Below are 21,553 nucleotides of genomic sequence, written 5' to 3' on the forward strand. Positions count from 1 at the left end.
TGTCAACAATCATGCAAATATCAGGAGGAGCCATACTACAAAATGACCAATAAATTCCAAACAAATTTTCAGTTTTCCATGTTTTCCAGAGCACTCTTTTAGACCATTGTGGGCCACTAAAACCCACCACTGAAGGCCAGACTAATGGAATTCTGTTAAGTGGGTCAGTAGCTTTTAAATACGGGGGCGAGGCAGATTTTATTGCATGGTTTACAAACTTAACCCCTTAAGATGTTCAGTAAAATACTCCCACATTGCAATAATTTCTCTGTTCAGACATCTGAAATGAAGACAGTCATGTAAAAACATACTCAGCAGCAGTGGTTAGGGACAAACTTCTTCTATCCTATTCTTAGCTTATAGATGTGAAAGCCATAATGGATCACCAAAACAATAGGCCCATAATATCATATATATGGAACAGTATACATCATATAGCCTACAGTTTGGGTTACTAGCAACATTCTAAAGTATTTATAATATTCAACATATTCGACTTTTTTATATTATATTCAACTCTGTTTTCACAGTCTATCAAGTTTTATCAAAATGAAGAAAGGCATTCAATGTCTGACACTACAAATATATAATTAAATATGGTAAATGTTGAATTAAAGTACGATATAACTAATTAAATATATAAATGAATATAAAGAAGAAATAAGAGAAAAAGAAAAAAAAGACAATTTCTACAGCAACGGCAAATAGTCATATCACACAAGATACAAGACAACAGAATATGCAGTACTGGTTTGTTAGAAAATTAAAAAAACAAAGGTTTTAGGGCAGTATGAACACATTGCATGTTCTAGTGTGCCAAATAATTGAGGTGGTGGCTAAATTATATTTTCAAAATTCAGAATACATAAAAAATGAAGTATATGATATATCTATTTAAACCACAAAACACATGTGCACGTTATTATTAGGTTAACAGGTCTACAGAAGGCCATATATGCCGCATGTTAATTAATATAAACATTGGGAATTTCTAAGTTGTGTTGTACATGTTGCTAAATGTGAGACTTCCTGTTGGGTTACTGTACAGAACCGTGAGAGATGCGCGTTGCATTGTGGGGATATAAATACAGCGCAGGACAGCTGGGAGCACAAAGGAATGAAAACAGCACCTCAACAAACTTTTAACTTCAACCTGGTGTGATGTGAATTAATGTGAGCGTTTATTCAACTGTGAGTTTTGGCGGCTGGCAGGCTGACAACTGCCTGAGAAGCGCAGGGAATGTGAGTAATCGGAGGGAAGCGGCAGGGCACACCGCTGTCTCCGACTATCGCTGCTTTTTGTCAGCTGAGCTGTTTGCATCCCGAGGCCCTGTCGATATAACGGGCCTCATCAGAGAAGGTAAATTCCCTTCGTACAGTCTGTCTGATAACCGTAACCCCGCTGTGTGTACTTTAATACGGCTACCTTGTTGTCTAAGTATTGATACGGGCAAAGGAACCAACTAATAGCACTGTGTTGGGTCGGCTAGCGCTAGCTTCGTAGTTAGCTAATGTGCAGCAGCTGCTATCCAGGGTTATCCACGGTCAAACCGGAAACGTGGCTAATTCGGCTTCAAAATAAATGGGGTAAATTGTATGAATTATTTTTCTACTTGCTTATAGTAGTTTGTTTAGTGTGTGGTAATGGTTGTGTATATGTATCAATACATTGGAAAGGTAACATATAGATAAGATTATAATATTGTACGCGAACAGAAATACTTTTACAGAACATACGGGTCAACAACAACAACAACAACAATAATAAATAATGGGTAAAACATTTAATTTCGGATACCACACAAATGGCTAGCAATTTGCACTACAATGTTTGAGCACGACTCTTTATTATATTTTATTTTAGGATATTTTAGAGGTATTTAAATGACATACGATGCTAAAAAACATTGCCCTGTGGGCATTTGTCTTTTATTTTGACAATGAAAATCGGATGCACTTTTCATCTCATGGGTGATTTGACGTATTAGCTTCTCGACACTGTTAGCTAGTGTTTGCTAAATTGTGATTGTTGCAAACATGTTTGTTCAGCATATTTTTCACGAGACAATTATCCCCCATGCCTTGTATACATAGAGCCTTTCTGCTTTTTGTGTGCACATTGATCATCAGCCCTCGGCAATCTGTTTCAGTCCAACGCTTGTAAACACTTGCTTACGTGATGTAAACAGAGTAAAAGTACCAGGTTGAAGGCTACGCCTCCTCTGCCCTATCGCCATCATGAATATTTTTGTGATGGATTGGAGTAGTTTGTAACTGTTGTCGCCGACTCTTAGTTACGTAATCATCGATCAATCAGTTGATAAGTGTATAAAATATTTATAACTCATAACAAGTGACCCAGTGACGTCTTCAAATTAGCTTATTTTGTCTGACCCAAAGAACAAAACAAAGCAAAGGCGTTCAGTGTACAATGAAGTGAAACAAAAACAACCAACAGATCCTCACATTTCAGAAGCTAATAAAATAAGGTTCTTATTTTTCTTGACGAATTCAACATCAAAATAGTCAATGTATGAATTTCTGGATGTAGCCATTTTATATATATATATATATATATATATATATATATATATATATATATATATATATATATATATATATATATATACACACACACCACATGGCCTTTTAAGATTCTCTTTAATTAGGTATTAGACCAAGGTTTAGACCCTTACATTGGAGGAAAAGATGAAGCAAAATGTATTTGTTTTTACTGCTAAGTTTTCCACATTTTTGTAGAATAATGTTATGTATCCTCTCTTAAAGACGTGCAGACAGTGCAAGTATGTATATATATATATATATATATATATATATATATATATATATATATATATATATATATTTTTTTTTAATCCAGTTGTATTTGATTTGTATGCATCGTTTCTCTCTCAAGTTAATGTACTATAAATTCCTTTTTGTCAGGAAGAACTTAATGGTAATCATGTAGCTAAATAATTCTCATACAGGAGACATTTTAGCCTTTAGAAAGCCCCATGGTGGAATTTAAGCTCTTTTCTCTTCGCCCTTTTTGCTGGTACAGGCTAGGCACTCTCCTGTTGCACCTCCACAGCCCAGGTCTATAATTCACTTTGCCTTTACTGGGCCAACATAGCCCACGAGTATTTTCCTGTGGTCTGTGTGTGTGTGTAGAGGGGAGCGCGCTCTCCCTGCGAGAGCCCCTTCACTTGAGCTTTTGTTTGATGGAAAATCTCATGCCTCAGAGAATCCACATGTCTTGCAGACAGCTGCTGAGCATCCTGTAGTGCACTGGTCTCCACATGGGTCTGGCTCGCATCGTTGCGCATCTGCTTTGATTGTTGTTACATAACTTGGCATCTTGTCCTCAGTGCGCCAACCCTGCTTTCACGCCCCCCCACCCCCTTTACCTTGCCTTCCCAGAGAGTACCTTAGTAGGTTTCTCTACCTACGTCCACTGCCTTCCACAATGTGCTTGGCTTTTTTGATCCTGCCTTTTACTGTGGAATTGGTGTTTTGCAGAGTGGTATTTGACATCTCATTTTGTCTTTGTACTTATTGCTTTCTAATAGAGTGGTTTAGTGAAAGTCCACTGGGACATCTGTTATTTCACACCTGATTCTTTAACTGCTAAGGCTGGATTTTGTTTAGTATAGGTAATCATTAGAAACATTTACAGTGCTATATACAAACAATACTGACGTAAAGTACTCGACACAAAAGAATAACAAAGCGTAATAAAATGTATTTCTTAAAGTTGATCTAAGCGTTTTCTTTTCCTACCCGAAATTAATGTTTGACTCCTAAGATGCAGTTCTTATGGTTTAGCTTTTGCAAACTGTGTATTTTTTTTTTCTTTCTTCCCCCATCTCTCTGCAGGACATATTTCCTGTACCCAGTAAACTGACCATCATGGGGGTCAAAACCTTCACCCACAGCTCGACCTCCCACAGCCAGGAGATGCTGGAGAAGCTCAACGCTTTACGCAATGAGGGTCACTTATGTGATGTCACCATTCGGGTCCAAGACAAGCTCTTCCTGGCCCACAAAGTGGTCCTGGCCTGCTGCAGTGAATTCTTCCGCTCCAAATTGGTGGGCCGGCTAGAGGAGGACAACTTTGTGTTGGACCTTCATCATGTGACCGTTAGTGGCTTCGCTCCTCTGTTGGAATATGCCTACACGTCTACCCTTTCTATTAGCACAGAAAATATAATAGACGTGCTAGCAGCTGCAAGTTACATGCAGATGTTTGCTGTTGCTAGCACATGTTCGGAGTTTATGAAGTCTAGTATTCTGTGGAGCCCTAGTAACAACAGCAACAATAACAACAACAACAACAACATTACAGCAGATAAACCACATGAATCAGCACCAGAGAGCGCCTCATCAAACTGTGCCCTGACGCCGTTGGACGGCAGTGTGTCACCTGTTTCGTCTGACTGTAGCGTGATGGAGAGAAACGTTCCTATATGCCGTGAATCACGACGGAAACGCAAAAGCTTTGTAACCATGGCATCGCCAGAGAGTCCGCTCAAATGCACTACACAGATGGTCACCACCTCCCCGCAGATCCCCAACCCGTCCCCTTCATTCTCAGACAGCACAGCCCAGCCTGTGGAGTCGTCCCTGGCCTTCCCATGGACTTTCCCGTTCGGTATCGACCGGAGGTTCCACTCAGACAAATCAAAGCTCCCAGAGAGCCCTCGTTGTTTAGAGCAGGGCACCCCAGGGACCTCTGAGGTGATAGTCGGCCGGCGGCTCAGTGACTTCCTAACGTGTGAAAGCTCCAAGGCGGTGTCGTCGCCAGTGCCGGCAGAGGAGGAAGATGTGAGGGTGAAGGTGGAGCGTCTCAGTGATGAGGAGGTCCAAGAGGCATCCTCACAGCCGGTCAGTGCCTCCCAGAGCTCGCTGAGTGACCAGCAGACGGTGCCAGGGAGTGAACAGGTCCAAGAGGAGCTCCTCATCAGTCCACAGTCCTCCTCTATAGGTGGGGCTATTCTCCTTACCTTAATGATCCACAGCATTTAGAATTGACCAGTAAACCTTGCCCCCGAACAACGATTTTCCAATCATAGCTTAGCAGCATTAACAAGGCACACCAGGTCTGTCAGTCTTTACGGGGCATTCATACCAAAGAAATCGATCCGGCAATTTTCCGTCAGATCATTCAGCTATTACACAAACTCCCGGCCGGTTCAGTGCTTGTTTCCTGTGGCAGCAATAAAGGCAGTGATGTTTCCGGTATACTGTACGGGATTCTCACACCACCTCAAACCATAGCTCAAAACACACCGACAAGTCTGATTTCCGGTTACGTGATTGGCCACCGCAGCGTGACGTGGGGTTGCGTTCCTCCAAAAGTTGAGTCGGTCTCAACTTTTCGCCACAGGCCCGCTGTGAGTGTCCCCCCTGCGGCAACCCCCGCCACAGTCTAAACTCACTACCCCCATTCAAAATGTATGAAAAGACCTGCGTTTTTTTGCCAGACCATCGGACGGCCGACGCAGGCTGTCTGAACGCGGCCGTAGATTGGTCCACATATTAAAGCAATGTGCATGCTGCTGTACTAAGAGATGTACTCTTTATATAAAGGGTTTGTAGGTATGTTGTCTTTTTTTTAGTTTAAAGTAATGATAGCAGTTTTGTCCTGCACTGGGGAATTTGACACTTTATCAACTCCTCCTTGCATTGCGTTATGTTTGCCAAACCTTCTGGTTATTCCTCATCCTCAAATAGATTTTTCTTATTAAAGTGAAGCATACTGTTAGAAATGTGAACATTAAAGATTCTGTGTAAACACTGTGTTGGTTGTCCAAGTATGTTGTTCTATAGTAAGCATCCAAACCATCCAAGAGTTATGTTAATAATATTGAATAACATTTTCATAAATAATACTAGGGCTAACTAGTTCTACCCTGCAAAGCAAGAACAATGTTGATTATTTCCATGTGTTCCATGGATCATCGACTAGTAAGGATGCTGACTCTTTTCTTGGGACATGCCATTTTAGCCTCAGTCTTTTAGCACGACACCATGTCTGTAGCAATCAAGTGCATTTTTATTTATTTTTTTTATTTTTTATTTTTTTGCAGCTTGTGGAGTTTTAGCATTAGCTAGCTAGCTCTAGCTGATGAAGTCTGCTCAAGACAATTGTCAATTCAGCTGATAAATTCACGGCCATTAGCTAGAAATGAGATATATTGGCTTAAAGGTGCAGTTAAATCACATATCGGCGTGTTAGTGATAGTGCTTTGCCAGACCTTCCTCCACAGAGCTGCTGAGGAGGGTCTGGCTAGTCCACACAGCATTCCGGGATGGGAGAAAAACGTGCTCTGGTTTATTGGCATTCCTTTAAACCAATCACAATCGTCATGGGCAGCACTATGCGCCGGACAGAGCCACGGTGCCGCTGCAAAATAGCCCCAGGAAGGAACTTGTTTTGGTGGAACGTGTAAGTTCAGAAGTTGTTTTGGTCGTGCAACAGAAATCTCAAGATTGGACAGATAGTCTAGAAGTGCAACGTCGTGGATATAGACTAGTGATATTGTATCCATCATTGCTATAATAGACCCAGTTAACACTGACGCTTTGTAAAACTTCCGTCAAACCTGCCTCACCCAGCCCTCAGAGCTGCTTACCCACTTACAAGAGTTTTATTTGTATTGGTTTCTGTGGAAAGTTTTGTCTGGTGGCCCAAATGCAGTTTAAAAAGCTCTTTTGCCCCGCCATAATTAAAATGAAAATGGAAACACTCACAATTTTTTCCTAAACTGTTGAATAGCACAGTGAATTGGAATCTAGCAGCATCAATCCTTAAATACGGGATTAGCCCTCAAAGACCTACAGTCTAACCTCATCCAACATGCTCAGATTTTCAGTAGACAGCTACCATATGAGTAACATTTTTTTTCTTACTCTTTCTAGGGTCGATGGATGAGGGAGTGTCTGAGGGCTTGCCTTCAATGCAGAGCACCTCCAACACTGGAGGACACGCAGAAGATGATGAAAGGTATCGTGCTTTGTTTCAACTTGCAGCAAGGCAAGTCATAAGCTGTAAAGAATATATAGACATAAACCTCATAACTGGATGTCTGAGCCACAGCTGTTTAGATAATACATTTAGATGTCATGTTGAAATGTCCAAGACATTATGTACTATAAAATAAAGAATGCTGGTTGCATATTGTAGCTTCAAGCCACACAGATGAGTGATACATTTTATGTGAAAGCTAACGTAGCGTCTAACTGGAAATCTTTGAACGTCCAGCAGTCTGACGCATATCACTATCATCACTAACAACTCAGTAAATAAATGTTCCAAACACAATTTTTTTAAGTGACATAATGCGTGGACCCTTTTCCCCTCAAAACTCACAAGCTATTTTTTATATGCAAGGAGACAAGCAAATTACTCTGGAAGTTACTTCATTGCAATGTCATAGTAGAGGTTTGTCAGTATTCGAGATATACTTTAACTTTCATTGAATAATGAAGCTGTCCCTATATGAATATCACTTTGATGTTTCCCCTCTTTGTGTTTCAGGTTAGAAGGTATTCAGTATCCATACCACCTCTATATCAGCCCCTCAGCCAGGTCTGGCACCAATGGCCCCGACAGGCCCTTCCAATGTCCAACCTGCGGAGTCAGATTCACACGCATTCAAAATCTGAAGCAGCATATGCTCATACACTCCGGTATGTGAAATGGGGAAAATTTAAATCTTGGGAAACTTTGGAATTTAATATTATGTTTTTTTAGTTTAAGTTAAAAACAAAAGTCTTTTTCGTGCGTTAACAGGCATTTGTGACACAATCTCCAGCATGCACCTTCTTGAATGTTCAGCCCAAACACGTTCATATGCCAAAGAAAAAACTTCTAAGTAACACTTAGCAGACTTTTCAAGATAGTGTAGGACCATAGGCCTACGGTTGCGGAATAAAATATTGCTTAAGTACTTTTGATTCCCAGTATCTCTGGGGGTTTGATTGCTCTGGTATGGATTGTCAAACCACCGTTTTTCTTAGACTTGGCTGTAACCAGTCAAGACAGGTCAGGGAGAAAGGCAAGATTGATTGGTAGATAGATTAATTAACTAACAATTGAGTAAGCCTACATCACAACAAAATGTGAGGAAAGTATGGGAATGCATGCTTTAATGCATTCCTTTTTAAATGGCAGTGAAAGTACTACTGGTGGACTACCATTGAAATAGTACATATCATTCATAATAAAAGGAGTCAAACTTACTGATTAGTTTAAAAAAAGACAAAAGAACATTTTAGCATCTTTACTCTGCTGTATAAAAAATATGGTGAGAGTTCAGATTTAAATGTAAACAAAGTAAAGCATGCCACAACATTTCTAAATATGTGTTTGGTCTTTCAACATTTAGGGCCCTATTTTAACGATCTGAAACGCAAGTATCAAACGCAGCTTTGTGGGCGCATCTCGGGCGCTGTTGCTATTATACCGGCGGGATAAATGACTCTTGCGCCCGATGCAAATCTAAAATGGGTTGGTCTGAAGTAGCTAGGTGTGGTTTGGGTGTAACGTGCAATAAACCAATCAGAGCGTCATCTCACATTCCCTTTAAGAGCAGGCGCGCTTGTTCCATGGCGGATTGCTATTATGACGGTGGACTTGCCTAGCGCACGCCAGCGGGAGCTGCCGATGCGAGATGCGGCAAAGTAATAAATGCCCGTCTTGGCGATGTTGCTGCAGCCTCTTGGGCGTATCTCCTCAAGTCTGGAGAGGATTGCTGCAGCCATGGAGCGCGGGCCTCCAAACGCACCACCTGCACCTGTTGTGCCCCTTCCTCCTCCCCCCACTCCATCTCCGTCCACCCGCTCCATCAGGAGCACATCGCGCATTGCCACTCCCGGACCAGATTCCGCCGGAGTGTCCAATCCCGCCGTAGTTCAACATCCCGTCTCCTGAAGTCCTCTAATATTTCCTCATTTATGTCATCAACACATCCATGATTCATGGAAATGTGTAAAACACAACAAGCCACAAAGAATGCTGCGACTTTTTGAGGACTGTACTGTAAAGTGCCTTCTGATCTATCCAAACACCTGAAGCGCATTTTCAGTAATATTTTTCTTTGTAATTATGTATGGTTTGCAAAAAATGGGAACTGCTGCGTCCGTGTAGATGAGAGAAGCAAAGTGTATGCGCGTTGTGCACACGCTACATTATGGCCAAGCATGCGCCCCTAAAATAGCATCTGAATAAGGCGCTACTCACTTTTATTTTGTTTTCTGAAACTGCAAAATGGCACTAGGTAATGTTCGCGCCGGAACACGCCTCCTCTTTTCGCTGAACCGCCCCCGGGAGCGCAAATACATTCCCTATTTTACCGACGTGCGTCTGTGGAGGGAAAAGTCCGCTGTGCGTCGGGTGCAAAATAGGAATGATACATGCGTCGGTGTACAAAGGCAATTGCGCTGGGTGCAAGATAGGGCCCTAAGTGTGTAAAAAGGTTTGTGGAAGAAACAATTTCTAGGTGGTACAATTCAAAGATTGATATCCAAAGAACTAAAACTCAAATTTGACCAGATGGATCACATATTTTGCTATTTAGCTAAATGGCCGTCTACATGTTTTATTCCTTGTCTTAGCAAGTGGAACATTGCCAATTGATTTGATAAGAGATTCTTTAGACTTGGAGCTTAACAAATAACTGTGTGTTTACATTTCGGAACTGGATTTAAAACTGACCTGGAATCCACCAAAGTCTACATAGAGAGTTGTTGTTGTTGTTGTTGTTGTTGTTGTTGTTGTTGTTATTATCAGAAGTGCAGATGCTAATGGAAATCTAAATAAAAGGATAAATGATAGTGGGTTGCTGTACTTTCCTACAACTTGTTAACAGATTAGTGATTAATGAATGAGGCTTTTTGTTCCGGGCATTCTGGGAAACAGTGATTTGGAAAACAGTTGGGGCTAAATTTGTGGTAAGATGTAGTCATTAACCCCCTCCTTTAACTTACCTCACCCAACACATGTGATGCTAATGTACAAATCAGCTGAACTTTGTTTATTTATTTCCCCCCAGGCATTAAGCCTTTCCAGTGTGACCGCTGTGGGAAAAAGTTCACACGGGCCTACTCCCTAAAGATGCATCGGCTGAAGCACGAAGGTAAACGCTGTTTCCGGTGCCAGATTTGTAGCGCCACATTCACGTCCTTCGGTGAATATAAGCACCACATGAGGGTCTCCCGACACATAATCCGCAAGCCGCGGATTTACGAGTGCAAAACGTGCGGGGCCATGTTCACCAACTCTGGCAATTTAATTGTACACCTGAGGAGTCTGAACCATGAGGCATCCGAACTAGCAAACTACTTCCAGAGCAGGTGAGGAGTCCGGGGGTGCTGACCCCCATCATTTACTCAGATCTCACCTGGATCAAAAAATTACTTCAGTTTAGATTCTAATACCTGAGGTTCATTTGATCGTTTTTTTCCTTTTATGAGTTTGGTTGTGTAGAATTGTTTTTGAGATGATTGCAATTAATTTGTACCTGAAGTATTCGGCTGTATTGGACTGAGAGAAACAGTTGCACCTTTTTAAAACGTGCTCAAACGTTGGACTTGACAATAGCTGCAAAACAAAACATAATTTTGTTTCTATTCGAATGGATTTTTCTTAACCAAATAGAGCGGGTTGTTTGTTTTTATCAGCAGCTCAACCCGCAAAGCCTTGTGAAAGTCAGAACACAGTGTCTTTATAATATGGACGAGTTTTTGTGCTTCCCAGACTTTTCCACTTCTTAATCAACTCAAGCCCTCACAGGTCGGCAGGACTCAAACGGGCCATTGACTCCTCAAAAGTTTTATAGTAGAAGGTCTACGCCTTAGATCATAACAGTGTGGAAAATTCTCTGGCAATCCAGTCAGACTCTTAACTCCCATCCACAGTCTTCACATAAAAAGATATGTTAACTACGTTGTATTTTTTTCCAAGTTTGTGAGATTCAGCTGTCGTCTGTGCTACATATGACAGTTACACCCGAACTTAACTATTTATTCTGGATACTGAGCTCTAATTTCCACTGTGCTTGATAGTAGTGGTACATGATGTTAAGCTGCAGGACTGGGGATTCTGATAAATCTAGTTTACAACCATGGTCACACTTTGCACTCGCACACTTTTAAAGAGCCCCTGTCATAGGAATTTAAATGGAATTGTTTAGGGTATAGTCACATGGGGACCAAGCTAGAGTGGGAATACATTAGTGTAGATTGAAAATTCATCAAAGAGTTGAAGCAACACTCATGTCAGTGTTGACTTTAAAGGTTTGTAAATTTAGCACAAAAAGTAAGGAAATGGTATATTTGGTAGATTATTTCTCTGTGGTAACAATGCTTTTTGGCAATAAATCTTATACCGTTGGAAAGCCTGTTTAGTTCCCTTTCAAATTGTGCCCCATTTGTAAGGAACATGCATTTGTGGGATGAGCAGCAGCGCGGAGTATGTGGATTGCGCCCATGAATAATTTGCCAAATCTTCTCTGCCAATGCCAAACAGCTTATTCTGCCATTGACTCGTTTGGTGGATTGGATGATTCTGCCTACGGCGGTTGGATCGTAGGGTCAAAGTGTGGTGGGGACGCGGAGAACGCTATGCTGATTGCTGCACCGATAGAGTAACACCTTTTGGTGGAGGCAGTGTGATGGTGTGGGGCAGCATCTCCCTCACTGGAAAAACAAGGCTTGTCATCATTGGAGGCAATCTCAATGCAGAGAGATCTAGAGATGAGATTCTGCAACCAGTGGCAATCCCATATCTCCACAGTCTGGGACCGAACTCTATCCTCTAAGATGACAATGCTGGCCCCCGCAGGGCGGGGTTTATCAGAGACTACCTCCAGATTGTGGGAGTGGAGAGGCAGACCGGTCTCATGACAGTTTGTGATATGGTCAAGTTATTGAATCTATTGAGTCGTGGACAGGACATGATAATGTCGGGGGGGGTTTTGTGTGGTGATTACGAATTTTAAAGCAATGTATTTCAATGGGAAGCATATTTTGTGATCACAGAACGATGACGGTAGCGAGTAGTATTGATAAGGTGAAAGTCCGGGCAGGGAGGTTGGTCGGGGTGGTGGATGGCGTGTGGCGTTTTGTTTCCCCGTTGTTGTGTGCCCCTGCGCCTGGGGATGCGCCCGGGGATTGCGTCCCACATGTGGCGGTCCGTCCTGTTGTTGTGGCCGACGTGTGGCGCCTCATTTCTCCGTTGTTGCGTCCCCCAGAGCAGGTTCGAAAACCGTGACCTGTACACGTTCAAAATTCGTGACGTGTACACGAAATAAACGTCAAAATCGTGACCTGTAAATGTATCAATAAATCAAAATAACGTGACTATTTCACGACCTGGCGTGAGACCAGGTTGGGAGAGGATGGAATGGCCTGCCAGCAGTCCTGACCTCAACCCCATTGAACACTTGTGGGATCAGCTTGGGCGTGCTGTTTGTGCCAGAGTGACCAACACAGCCACGTTGGCTGACTTGCGACAAATGCTGGTTGAAGAATGCGATGCCATCCTACACCAGTGTGTGACCAGGCTGGTGACCAGCATGAGGAGGAGGTGCCAGGCTGTTGTGGCTGTGTATGGTTCTTCCACACGTTACTGAGGCTCCTGTTTGTGAAATGAAAAAATTGTTAAATTGCCAATATGTCTTGTTTCTTCAAACTTCGATCATCCAATCCACCAAACACCAAATGAGTCAATAAGGCATTGTCAGAGAAGATTTGGCAAATCTTTCATGGGCGCAACCCACATACTCAGCGCTGCTGCTCATCCCACAAATGCATGTTCCTTACAAATGAGGCACCATTTGAAAGGGAACTAAACAGGCTTTCCAACGGTATAACATTTATTGCCAAAAAGCATTGTTACCACAGAGAAATAATCTACCAAACACAAATTTTCTTACTTTTTGTTTATATCCATATACATTTTTGTAATTGGGCATTATTTGAAGCATTTGTATAGACACATCGTCTAGTGCACAAAATATTATGGCAACATATTAAGGAAATATCCACCCTATATCTAATTACACTTAAGCCATCACACAAAGTTGGTGCCTTAGTTAATTCTGTTTGACAAATAAACTGTACCCACAAGTATGTGTCAAATGCAAATAATATGTACAGAAGGTTGGAGATAACATGCATGTAATTATTATTTAAATTAAAATTGAGATTTGAATAAAACATAACTAAGATTTCGATCTTGGTTTTTTGACTCAAAAGAAATGAAGTAAAGATGAGCCTCCACTTTTATTCTTTCTTCTTTAGCACAAAAGACAATAATCTCAGTTTTGTCTTTTTATTTAATAGAAGAAGATTCTGGTTTATCCAGCCATTTATTTGGTCAATGCATTGATGCAGCAAGTCTATTGGAGCCAAGTCAGTCGGTGAAAGTTTTACATAAAGCGTAGTATCATCTGCATAATTATAAGCGATGTAATTGTTTTTTTTATAATTCTGCCCAAAGAGAGCATTTAGAGGTTAAAAAGCAGAGGTCCAAGAATGGAGCTTTGAGGAACTAGCTGCCAATGTAAACAAAGTATCCCTTGTCTTGTGGATAGGACTTGAACCAATCTAGGACTCTGCTGGACAGGCCAGCCTAGTTTTTTAGTCTGTCTAGCAGTAATGTGTGATCAAGTGTGTCCAACACAGCACTGAGAAGCACTAGAATTAACCTCTGATGCCATTAATAACTTTTTCAGTGCTGTGATGGGATCAAAATCCAGACTGGAAGTTATCTAGAAAACCTTTTGAGACTAAAAAGCTGCTGTGTTGCTGGTAGATTACTTTCCCCCCCATTATTTTGCTTAAAAATTGTCTTTTTTAGAAGAGGCCTAATTATGCAGTTTTCAGTACCTTAGGGAAGATTCCAGATAGAAGCGAACTGTTAACTATTTTCAGTGACAAGCAGTTAAAAACATTTTTCAAGTTTGTTGGCAGAGCATCAAGGCAGCAGGTTGATGGCTTAAGATGTTGCACTTTAACCTCTGCCTGGTTAAACGGTTGTCAGACTTGATGTTAACAATCATTACTTACTGGTGGAGGCAATTATTCCTGAAAAGACATTGAACATGCATGTATATTTGTGAAAAATTAGCTAATATAACATATTTTAAATTGTCAACATGTACAGTTAAAAAAAAAAAATTGTGTCCAAGATAGTAAATGGAAGGACATTGAACTCCTCTGATTCTCTTTGTCTCTGCAGTGATTTCCTCGTGCCCGACTACCTGAGCCAGGTACAGGAGGAGGAGGAGGCGCTGGGAGTCCAGTATGAGCTGGAGGAGTCCGAACATCACCCCGTCTACCCGGGCAGCACCTCCACCACCACTGCAGCATCGTCCTCCTCCTCAGTCCAGATGCCCGTCATCTCCCAGGTCTCCTCCTCTACCCAGAATTGCGAGAATTCCTCCGGCTTCCTTTCACCCGAGCCCCTGGACCCCCTGGAAGCCCCAGCCTCCCTCAAGATGGACGCTGATGAGACGGTTGCCATGACAGAGGACACCAAGTTGGACAACAGTGTAGACGGCAGTTCCCCAGAGGTGTTTGAAGAAGAGCAGCAGCAGCATGCCCAGGGCAAGGAGCTGGCTTCCATTACCATAGAGTGATTCCTTCTACTTTCCCACCATGTCTTATTTTGCAGTCATGTCATATGGGAATATCTGTTGAAATGCCTTTGCGGCTAAAAGGGATAACTTGGACATGTGCACATGTTGAAACCTCATCATGTGAAGCCATCAAGATGCCATGATTGAAGTTTTCTCAAGACTTCCACACGCAACACAGATGCACTTATTTGAATTCATGTTTTACAACAAGCCAAATCCAGCAAAGTAAGTCTTTTAAATGATTTTCCCCAAATATGACTGAAGCAGTTTTCTTGTTGGTGACATGAGATTTCATAAAATCTGAGTTCAGTCCACCTCCGAACCTAAGTTTCAAAGTAGTATTTTTTTGCGATGCACCGATCCCATTCTGATATTGGGCCGATACTGACTCAAATACCTGGATCAGGTATTGGTGACATTGGGGCCGATCTATTCAATTCAAATATACAATATACATTATATACTGAAATTTTAATTCCTGTTTAAGTTTTAAATAATTTGTTGCTGCATATAAAAAAAGTTTTACACTTGAATTGTAAGTTCTGTTAATTTTGAAGTTTTTCTTACCAAGTTGCTGGTGCACGATTTATTATTTTAATAATATAAATTATTATAATTATGAATATTATAATATCATTTGTTATTTTAATAATGCATAACCATTCAGTAATTGTCTATCCATGTATTTATGTATTAGACTTTGCTATACAAAGTTAGGAAAGAAATTCCAGCCTGATGTTGCCTTACATATAACAGAATGATCCCAGTCTCTTCCACACAGTGAGGCATACAGCTTATTAATTTACCACTGTTATCGGAATCAGGACTGAAAAAGTTGGATCGGTGCATCCCTAGTATTTTTCAAATGAAGCAAGTGAACAGTATTTTTTAAAGAGTCGTTTCTAGGAAGGTTTCTTTTTCCCATATGACGTGAGTGCAGCTCCAGCTAAAGTCATTTCTGTCTTAGCCAGTTTGAGGTCTGTTAAATCCAAGCCTTGCCCTACTTTTGGAAAGTGCCTGAGAGTTCCCATTTGAGCAAAGCAACGTGTAGAGGAAAAAGAGGTCTTGACTTTGCCGACAGTGACAAATCAAGTCTTTGCAAACTGAGCTAAAGAAAAAAACATTGTATTTCATTTGTAGTGATACTGCTAGTTTGTATGGGCAGCGACTGTGTTATTCCTTCAGTGCCGTCGCTATAGGCAAACTGTTTAATGTCAATATTATCTATATTGCAATAGCTTGTACTGTAGTTTTACTATTTGAATGCTGTGTATGTTGGGTGTTGTGAAATATGATATGTCAGGTGTGTGTATGTGCATTTCTTTTTTATCTATATAAACAAAGTACATTTCATTTTTAAATGTTTAAAACTTGAAATTATATTTACTGAGTATTCCCTTAAGACATTTGTGCAGTATATATTTTTTCTGACACAGTACAAGTTATTTTTTTTAACAGTTATAAAATCAAATCTTGCATCTCCAAAAAACTAAATGCTAATAGTTTAGTAAAACTTGGATCAGCACTGATGCATCTTTTTGTTTCAAAATAAACCAAATAAATGACTGAATAAGACAAAAATGCATGTAAAACACAAATTTCTAATTTGGAGTTACAAGGTTTTCTCACAACTGCAGTCTTACATTCCCAATTGGACTCCTAAGATATGACAATGTAGCATTTCATCCCAGTTGAACTTAGGCCTGCTTGTGAAATTGCAATTTTGTTTAAAAATATTGTTGTGCTCAGAATATCGATATCTTTTATTTTTTGGTCATCCTGATTTACCAACAGGTACACTGCTAATATTCTAGGATATTGCACGACTGTTGAAGTGATGTTTCACTTAGGTACGACATGATTGTCTTTTTTAAAGTTACATCCTCATTTGACTTTGTGAGGGATAAACCAAGAATATTATGTTGTGTGTGGATTAACCACCAGCATTCAGTTTTTTTTTTGTTTTTTTTTTCTTTCTTTACCGAAGTTATCACAAAGGGAAGAACTACATTGTGAAAAATTCCCTGACTAAAATAAAAAAAATAACTACGTCTGCAGCTAGGGAAGCGGGAAGTGATGCAAACAGATTATGATTGCTATCTGTGATGGCCTGTTTACAGTCAGAACAGATTACTAGTTTGTTGGGTGGCATGTGATCATATTGCTTTAAAAGCAATAAGAGCATAATAGCTAATAAGTGAATGTGAATACTGTGAGTTAAATCATTGTAAATGATAAATATATTGCAAGAGCTTGTCTTTTAAATTGAGAGCACAGTTTGGCAGTTGACGTTACTAATTTCATTAACTTTTTTTTAATGCTGATTTTGGGTCAAACTTCCAATTCTTGGTATCTGTGTTGTGCCAACATGGTTGTAATTGTCTACTTGTGCCTGTATTTTGAGAAGATAATGATGCCCATGGTAATAATCCATGAGTTGAATGCTACTGACTGTGTACGTTGTTTATTGTTTATTTTCTGTCGCCCCCTGAAAGTAATACAAACAGCCGACATTAAGGATTATCACAGCAGGATGTTAGACCTCATGTATACAGGGTTGATTGTAAATGCAAAGATGAATATTGCTGTGATGAGGACATCAGTATTACCCTGTCCTTATCATTGAAATTCACTGAGAGCTGTCTTAATAAGAGCGTGCGTCACCCTGCGCCATCCGATCAGTCACTTTTTCAAAGTTGTGCCATTTGCCCTTTTTATCTGGGTACAAATCATGCTTTTTCCTACAGGACCAAATGTTCTCTAGCTCATTGGGGATTTGCCATGGCAATCAGTAATTGCACATAATAAAAGAGAGATAATCATTCGAAATGGTCCATGCTATTTAGCAAAGGGGTCCTGCTGTTTCGCCCCTTACACTGTATGATGTTGTGCATTTGAGAGGCTAGCCTTAGTAAATGGACCTATTAACTCTAGTTGCACAATATCAACATTTTAAAAATGTTTTCTATTCTCCATTTGTATGTCATGCTTTTCATCGGTTGTGTTTGGTGTCTATTCAAACAACTTTTATAATGAAATGCTGCTGTTTGTTGAAACGCAAAAGTGCCCAAAATATTTTTGTGAACCAATAGTGTGCAATAAATAGACAGGTGTGGTTTTAAAAGATTTCATTTTGTCTTTGGAATGGTGAATTATTTATATATATATATATATATATATATATATATATATATATATATATGAATGTATAATTTAGTTTAATTCAAATGTGACTGAAGGTGAATCAAATAGGCAAGGACCCCATTTGATCTGTGAAACAAGGAACAAAGCTTCGATATCAAACAAATGGTTCTATTCAGCTCCTTTCTGTTTGTTTCTGATGTTGCATGTTCATATCGTTCTGTGAATTGGAGAGCATGTCTTCAGTTGCCGATGCGTTCTGTCAAGGCCTTATTTGTCGATGACTCTTCATCCAGCTTTGATCTGTTGTTCAGCATGCCCTCTTGTTTTCTGTACGTTATCCCTTTTAAGTGCAATGTTTTAAAATATGATTATATACAGGACATGCCTTCTCAATGTACACTTGATGTTGTATATGTTTTCCAGTCCTTATGCTTTATTTAAAAGTAGGAAAATATAAGAAAAAAAACATGGTAGCTCTTCATAATGACATATATATTTTTGGTGACTTTTGTATTATGGTTGCTGTTTCATGGCATCTTTGGATATTCTTGTTAAATGTGAATAGAACAGCTTAGTTTGGTAGTATGGGGGGCCTTGGTAGTCTTCAGTTTGTGACTGTCTGCAGTGTGTGTATATATATAAATATACAGTATATATACACTCCTAATATGTTGCATATTCTTTATACTGTAGGCTTCTTGATTACAACCTGCTTTGAGACAGATGTTGTATTTTGTGTCTTTGATACTGTATTTAAACTGTAGTTTGGAGAAACTGTACAAAAACATCCCAGATAGTAATGCAACGTGCACATTGTATAGGGAGAAATGACGTTTGTGGTGTTGAGTGTTTTAACTGGATAATATTCCACAGTTGGCTGTTAAAAACTGACAAGACCACTCTGTATTTTAGAGTTTATGGTTGTTTTGAATCTTTGCTAGTGTTCTGGCTTTGCAGTCCTGTTATTAAAAAGAGTCGTTTTTGTAAAAGTATAAAATGTAAATAAATTAAAAAAAATAAAATAACTATGTCCGAATAAGTCTATAACTTGTCTGAAGTTGTTTGTTTGAGCACACATTCTTTTTTGGTAATATGTGACTTTACTAAAACTCTTCATCATCACAAAGCAAAGGTTGTGTTTTTAACTGTCTACAGGAAGCAAATGACAAAATAAACTAACATTTTCTGAGTTGCTGTGACTAAATTATTCCACTAGCCTCCACTTAGCAAAGTAACGTAGTACTTTATTTAAAAGATCTGCTGGGCCCCTTTAACGGTCACTAATAGGACTTTCTCTTTACACTTTTTGGTTACACTTTACTTGAAGGTATGTACATAAGAGTGACATGACACTGTCGTGAACGTGTCATGAAACGTTATAAACAAGTCATAAACGTTTATGACATAACACTTCTTTTAGCACTTCGAAGCGTCATTCGGTTTTGTCATGACAAGTTATGGTTAGGGTTCATGTGTCATGACAGTGTCATGTCACTCTTATGTAGAAAACCTCAAGGAAAGTGTTACCCAATTTTTCTATGCTGGTATACCGAGAGCCATATTTGGCAACTTTATTCAAGACAGTAATGGTGTAATTGAAAGTCTTAAAACTCGATTTTGACATGGGGGCCATCCTCAAGACATGGCCTTATCATGTTGGTTCATACTTTTGCTTTTTCAAATTACTCATCCTAGTTCAGTGCAAAAATGCTTTCTAATGCTAATATGGAGCTTCAGTTACAGCTAGAGTTACACAACTGAAGTGAGTATCTTCTAAACTTAGTCTTTTCCGATTGAATGTGATTGCGTGGTCGACTTCTTTGACCCCTAAGCCACCAGGACACCCTAGAATCCCTAAAGTTGACCATTTTCTGCAGGAGTCAACCAGAACTCTCACAGTTGTTCTGGGGAAGTTTACTGGCTCCTATAAGGAGTTAAAGTGGTCAAACACCATTGTTATGCTTATGAGCATTCAATGTTTTGAAGTTCTACGCTCCATGCAGTCACCAGCCCAACATGAAGTCACTCACAGAGTACAGAGTGTAGAAAGGTCTCACATCTTGTTTGCTCCTCATTATTTCTCATCCTGGAGTGAGACGTGTACATTCAAAAGATGTTTTAGTCGTGCAACAGAATACTCAGATTGGACAGATAGTTTAGCTAGCTGTCTGGATTTACCCTGCAGAGATCTGAGGAGCAGTTAACCATAGTCCTCACAAATCCACCAGAGTTTAAAATGCCAACACAAAGGAAGCGGAAGGTAACGGACATCCGGGTGAAAAGAAGGACATGCGGCGGAATTTCCGGCGGCACCGGAGCAATCCCAGAAGTGGACCGTTGTGGATATCTAAGCTTAGATGACTTTGTTATCATACTGTTACAAAAGGTCAAGAATGAACCTCCACACTCAAATTGTTAACAGTGTTTTCTCCACTGTCCGTGGGAGGAGATTTGCTGCCTGTGATTCAGAGATGCACAATTGTTACAACATCGCATTACCTGTCAATTTAAACATTGTTTTCAACTTTAGAACTTTGCACAATAAGGCATAACAATCTCAGCAGTCCACAGCACCCAAGAATGCAAATGTTGGATGGCACCGCGGTCTCTCAAAAGCAACAACAGCACCAAATATGTTTTACCGCTAATCATGTGCTGCCACAGTGAACAGCCTCCGAGCCAGTCATCTGCTTCTTCTTCATCTGCACATTTGTTGATGAAATGTGAGTTCTTTCTTTGTCTGATTTGATGACAACTGCTGCCAGAGCTAACTGCTGTGTTTTTTTCTCCATTTATAACAACAAAAAAAACACAGTTATTGTCTCCATAAACATAGTAGGCATCACTCCTTGAGGATTTTCCTGACAAAGATTTATACCATTTAGAATCTGTTTAGAACAGAAAAAAAGCAATCAAGAACTGGCTGCATGGGATCGATATTTATAACTCAGTGGTAAAGAGTAGAAAAAGAAATGTTACATAATTACTTAAAACTTTTAATATCAGTTTGTAGGTACCTGTGGCTCTTACAGCAGGACATGAACAACATTTGGCAGAAAAAAAGGCTAAAAGTAAATCTGTGTTTTGTAATCAACTTTCTTTATATTACTGGAATCTTTTGGTTAAGAGGAAGAATAAATTGGTGGACGACAGTGTTTTTGGGTTGATAATGGGTAAGATCAAGCTGATCTATTCCATTTTACAGAGCCAGATTTGTGTTGAATTTGGCCTCTGGTAAACTCTCAACCCATCAAAGAAAATTCTCTACCCCAACTTGTTTTTTCAATTGCTTACAGTTTAGGGAACAGAAATTATTATTGTTTTAGAAAAATAGAAAATAGAATATTCCTAGAGCCCTTGTTGTCTTCTCCATGTCCATATAGTGAATAGAAGCATTCTGCAGAGTTTTCAACAGCTGCAAGCTACTCATTAATTATAAAGGCTAAAACAAAGCTACAGTTTATCTGTTGGAAAAAGACAGGTGGATGAATAGGAGTTGGTGGTTGATGAAACCCATCATTCACTCCCCCTTTGCCCTGCATGCATTGCCTCCATTAAAAAACCCTTGCGTAATGCTGGGCTCTTACTATGTTCCTTGTAAACCTTTACTGCAGAGCCAAAAATGTGTTTGCAGATGCATTTATGACTTGTTTACATTTTGGGCTTATCTGTTGGACGTGCATGGCTGGAGGGGGATTTTAGAAAAACTGGATACAGCAGTTTGTGAGGAGAGTGATAATGCTGCGGTGAGCCTTGCTGCC

The 21,553-nt window shown here is 40.0% G+C and overlaps 1 protein-coding gene across 5 annotated transcripts; it reads left to right on the top strand.

The window, feature by feature from the left end:
- The first annotated feature begins 1,066 nt into the window (after positions 1-1,066).
- Positions 1,067-17,774, top strand: zbtb44 (zinc finger and BTB domain containing 44). Of its 5 annotated transcripts, none has more exons than XM_039781008.1 (6): positions 1,067-1,360; positions 3,880-4,987; positions 6,925-7,039; positions 7,544-7,695; positions 10,059-10,359; positions 14,249-17,774. In XM_039781008.1, the coding sequence occupies exons 2-6, from the start codon at positions 3,913-3,915 to the stop codon at positions 14,646-14,648; spliced, it is 2,043 nt and encodes a 680-aa protein (XP_039636942.1). In that variant the 5' UTR covers positions 1,067-1,360; positions 3,880-3,912; the 3' UTR covers positions 14,649-17,774. The 5 variants fall into 5 exon arrangements, with proteins under 5 accessions (XP_039636942.1, XP_039636951.1, XP_039636959.1 ...); XM_039781017.1 differs by having other exon boundaries at positions 6,925-7,009; XM_039781025.1 differs by having other exon boundaries at positions 10,059-10,142; positions 14,249-14,401.
- Positions 17,775-21,553: the final 3,779 nt, after the last annotated feature.

Source organism: Perca fluviatilis, chromosome 2 (assembly GCF_010015445.1).
Source record: "Perca fluviatilis chromosome 2, GENO_Pfluv_1.0, whole genome shotgun sequence".
Classification (NCBI taxonomy): Eukaryota; Metazoa; Chordata; class Actinopteri; order Perciformes; family Percidae; genus Perca; species Perca fluviatilis.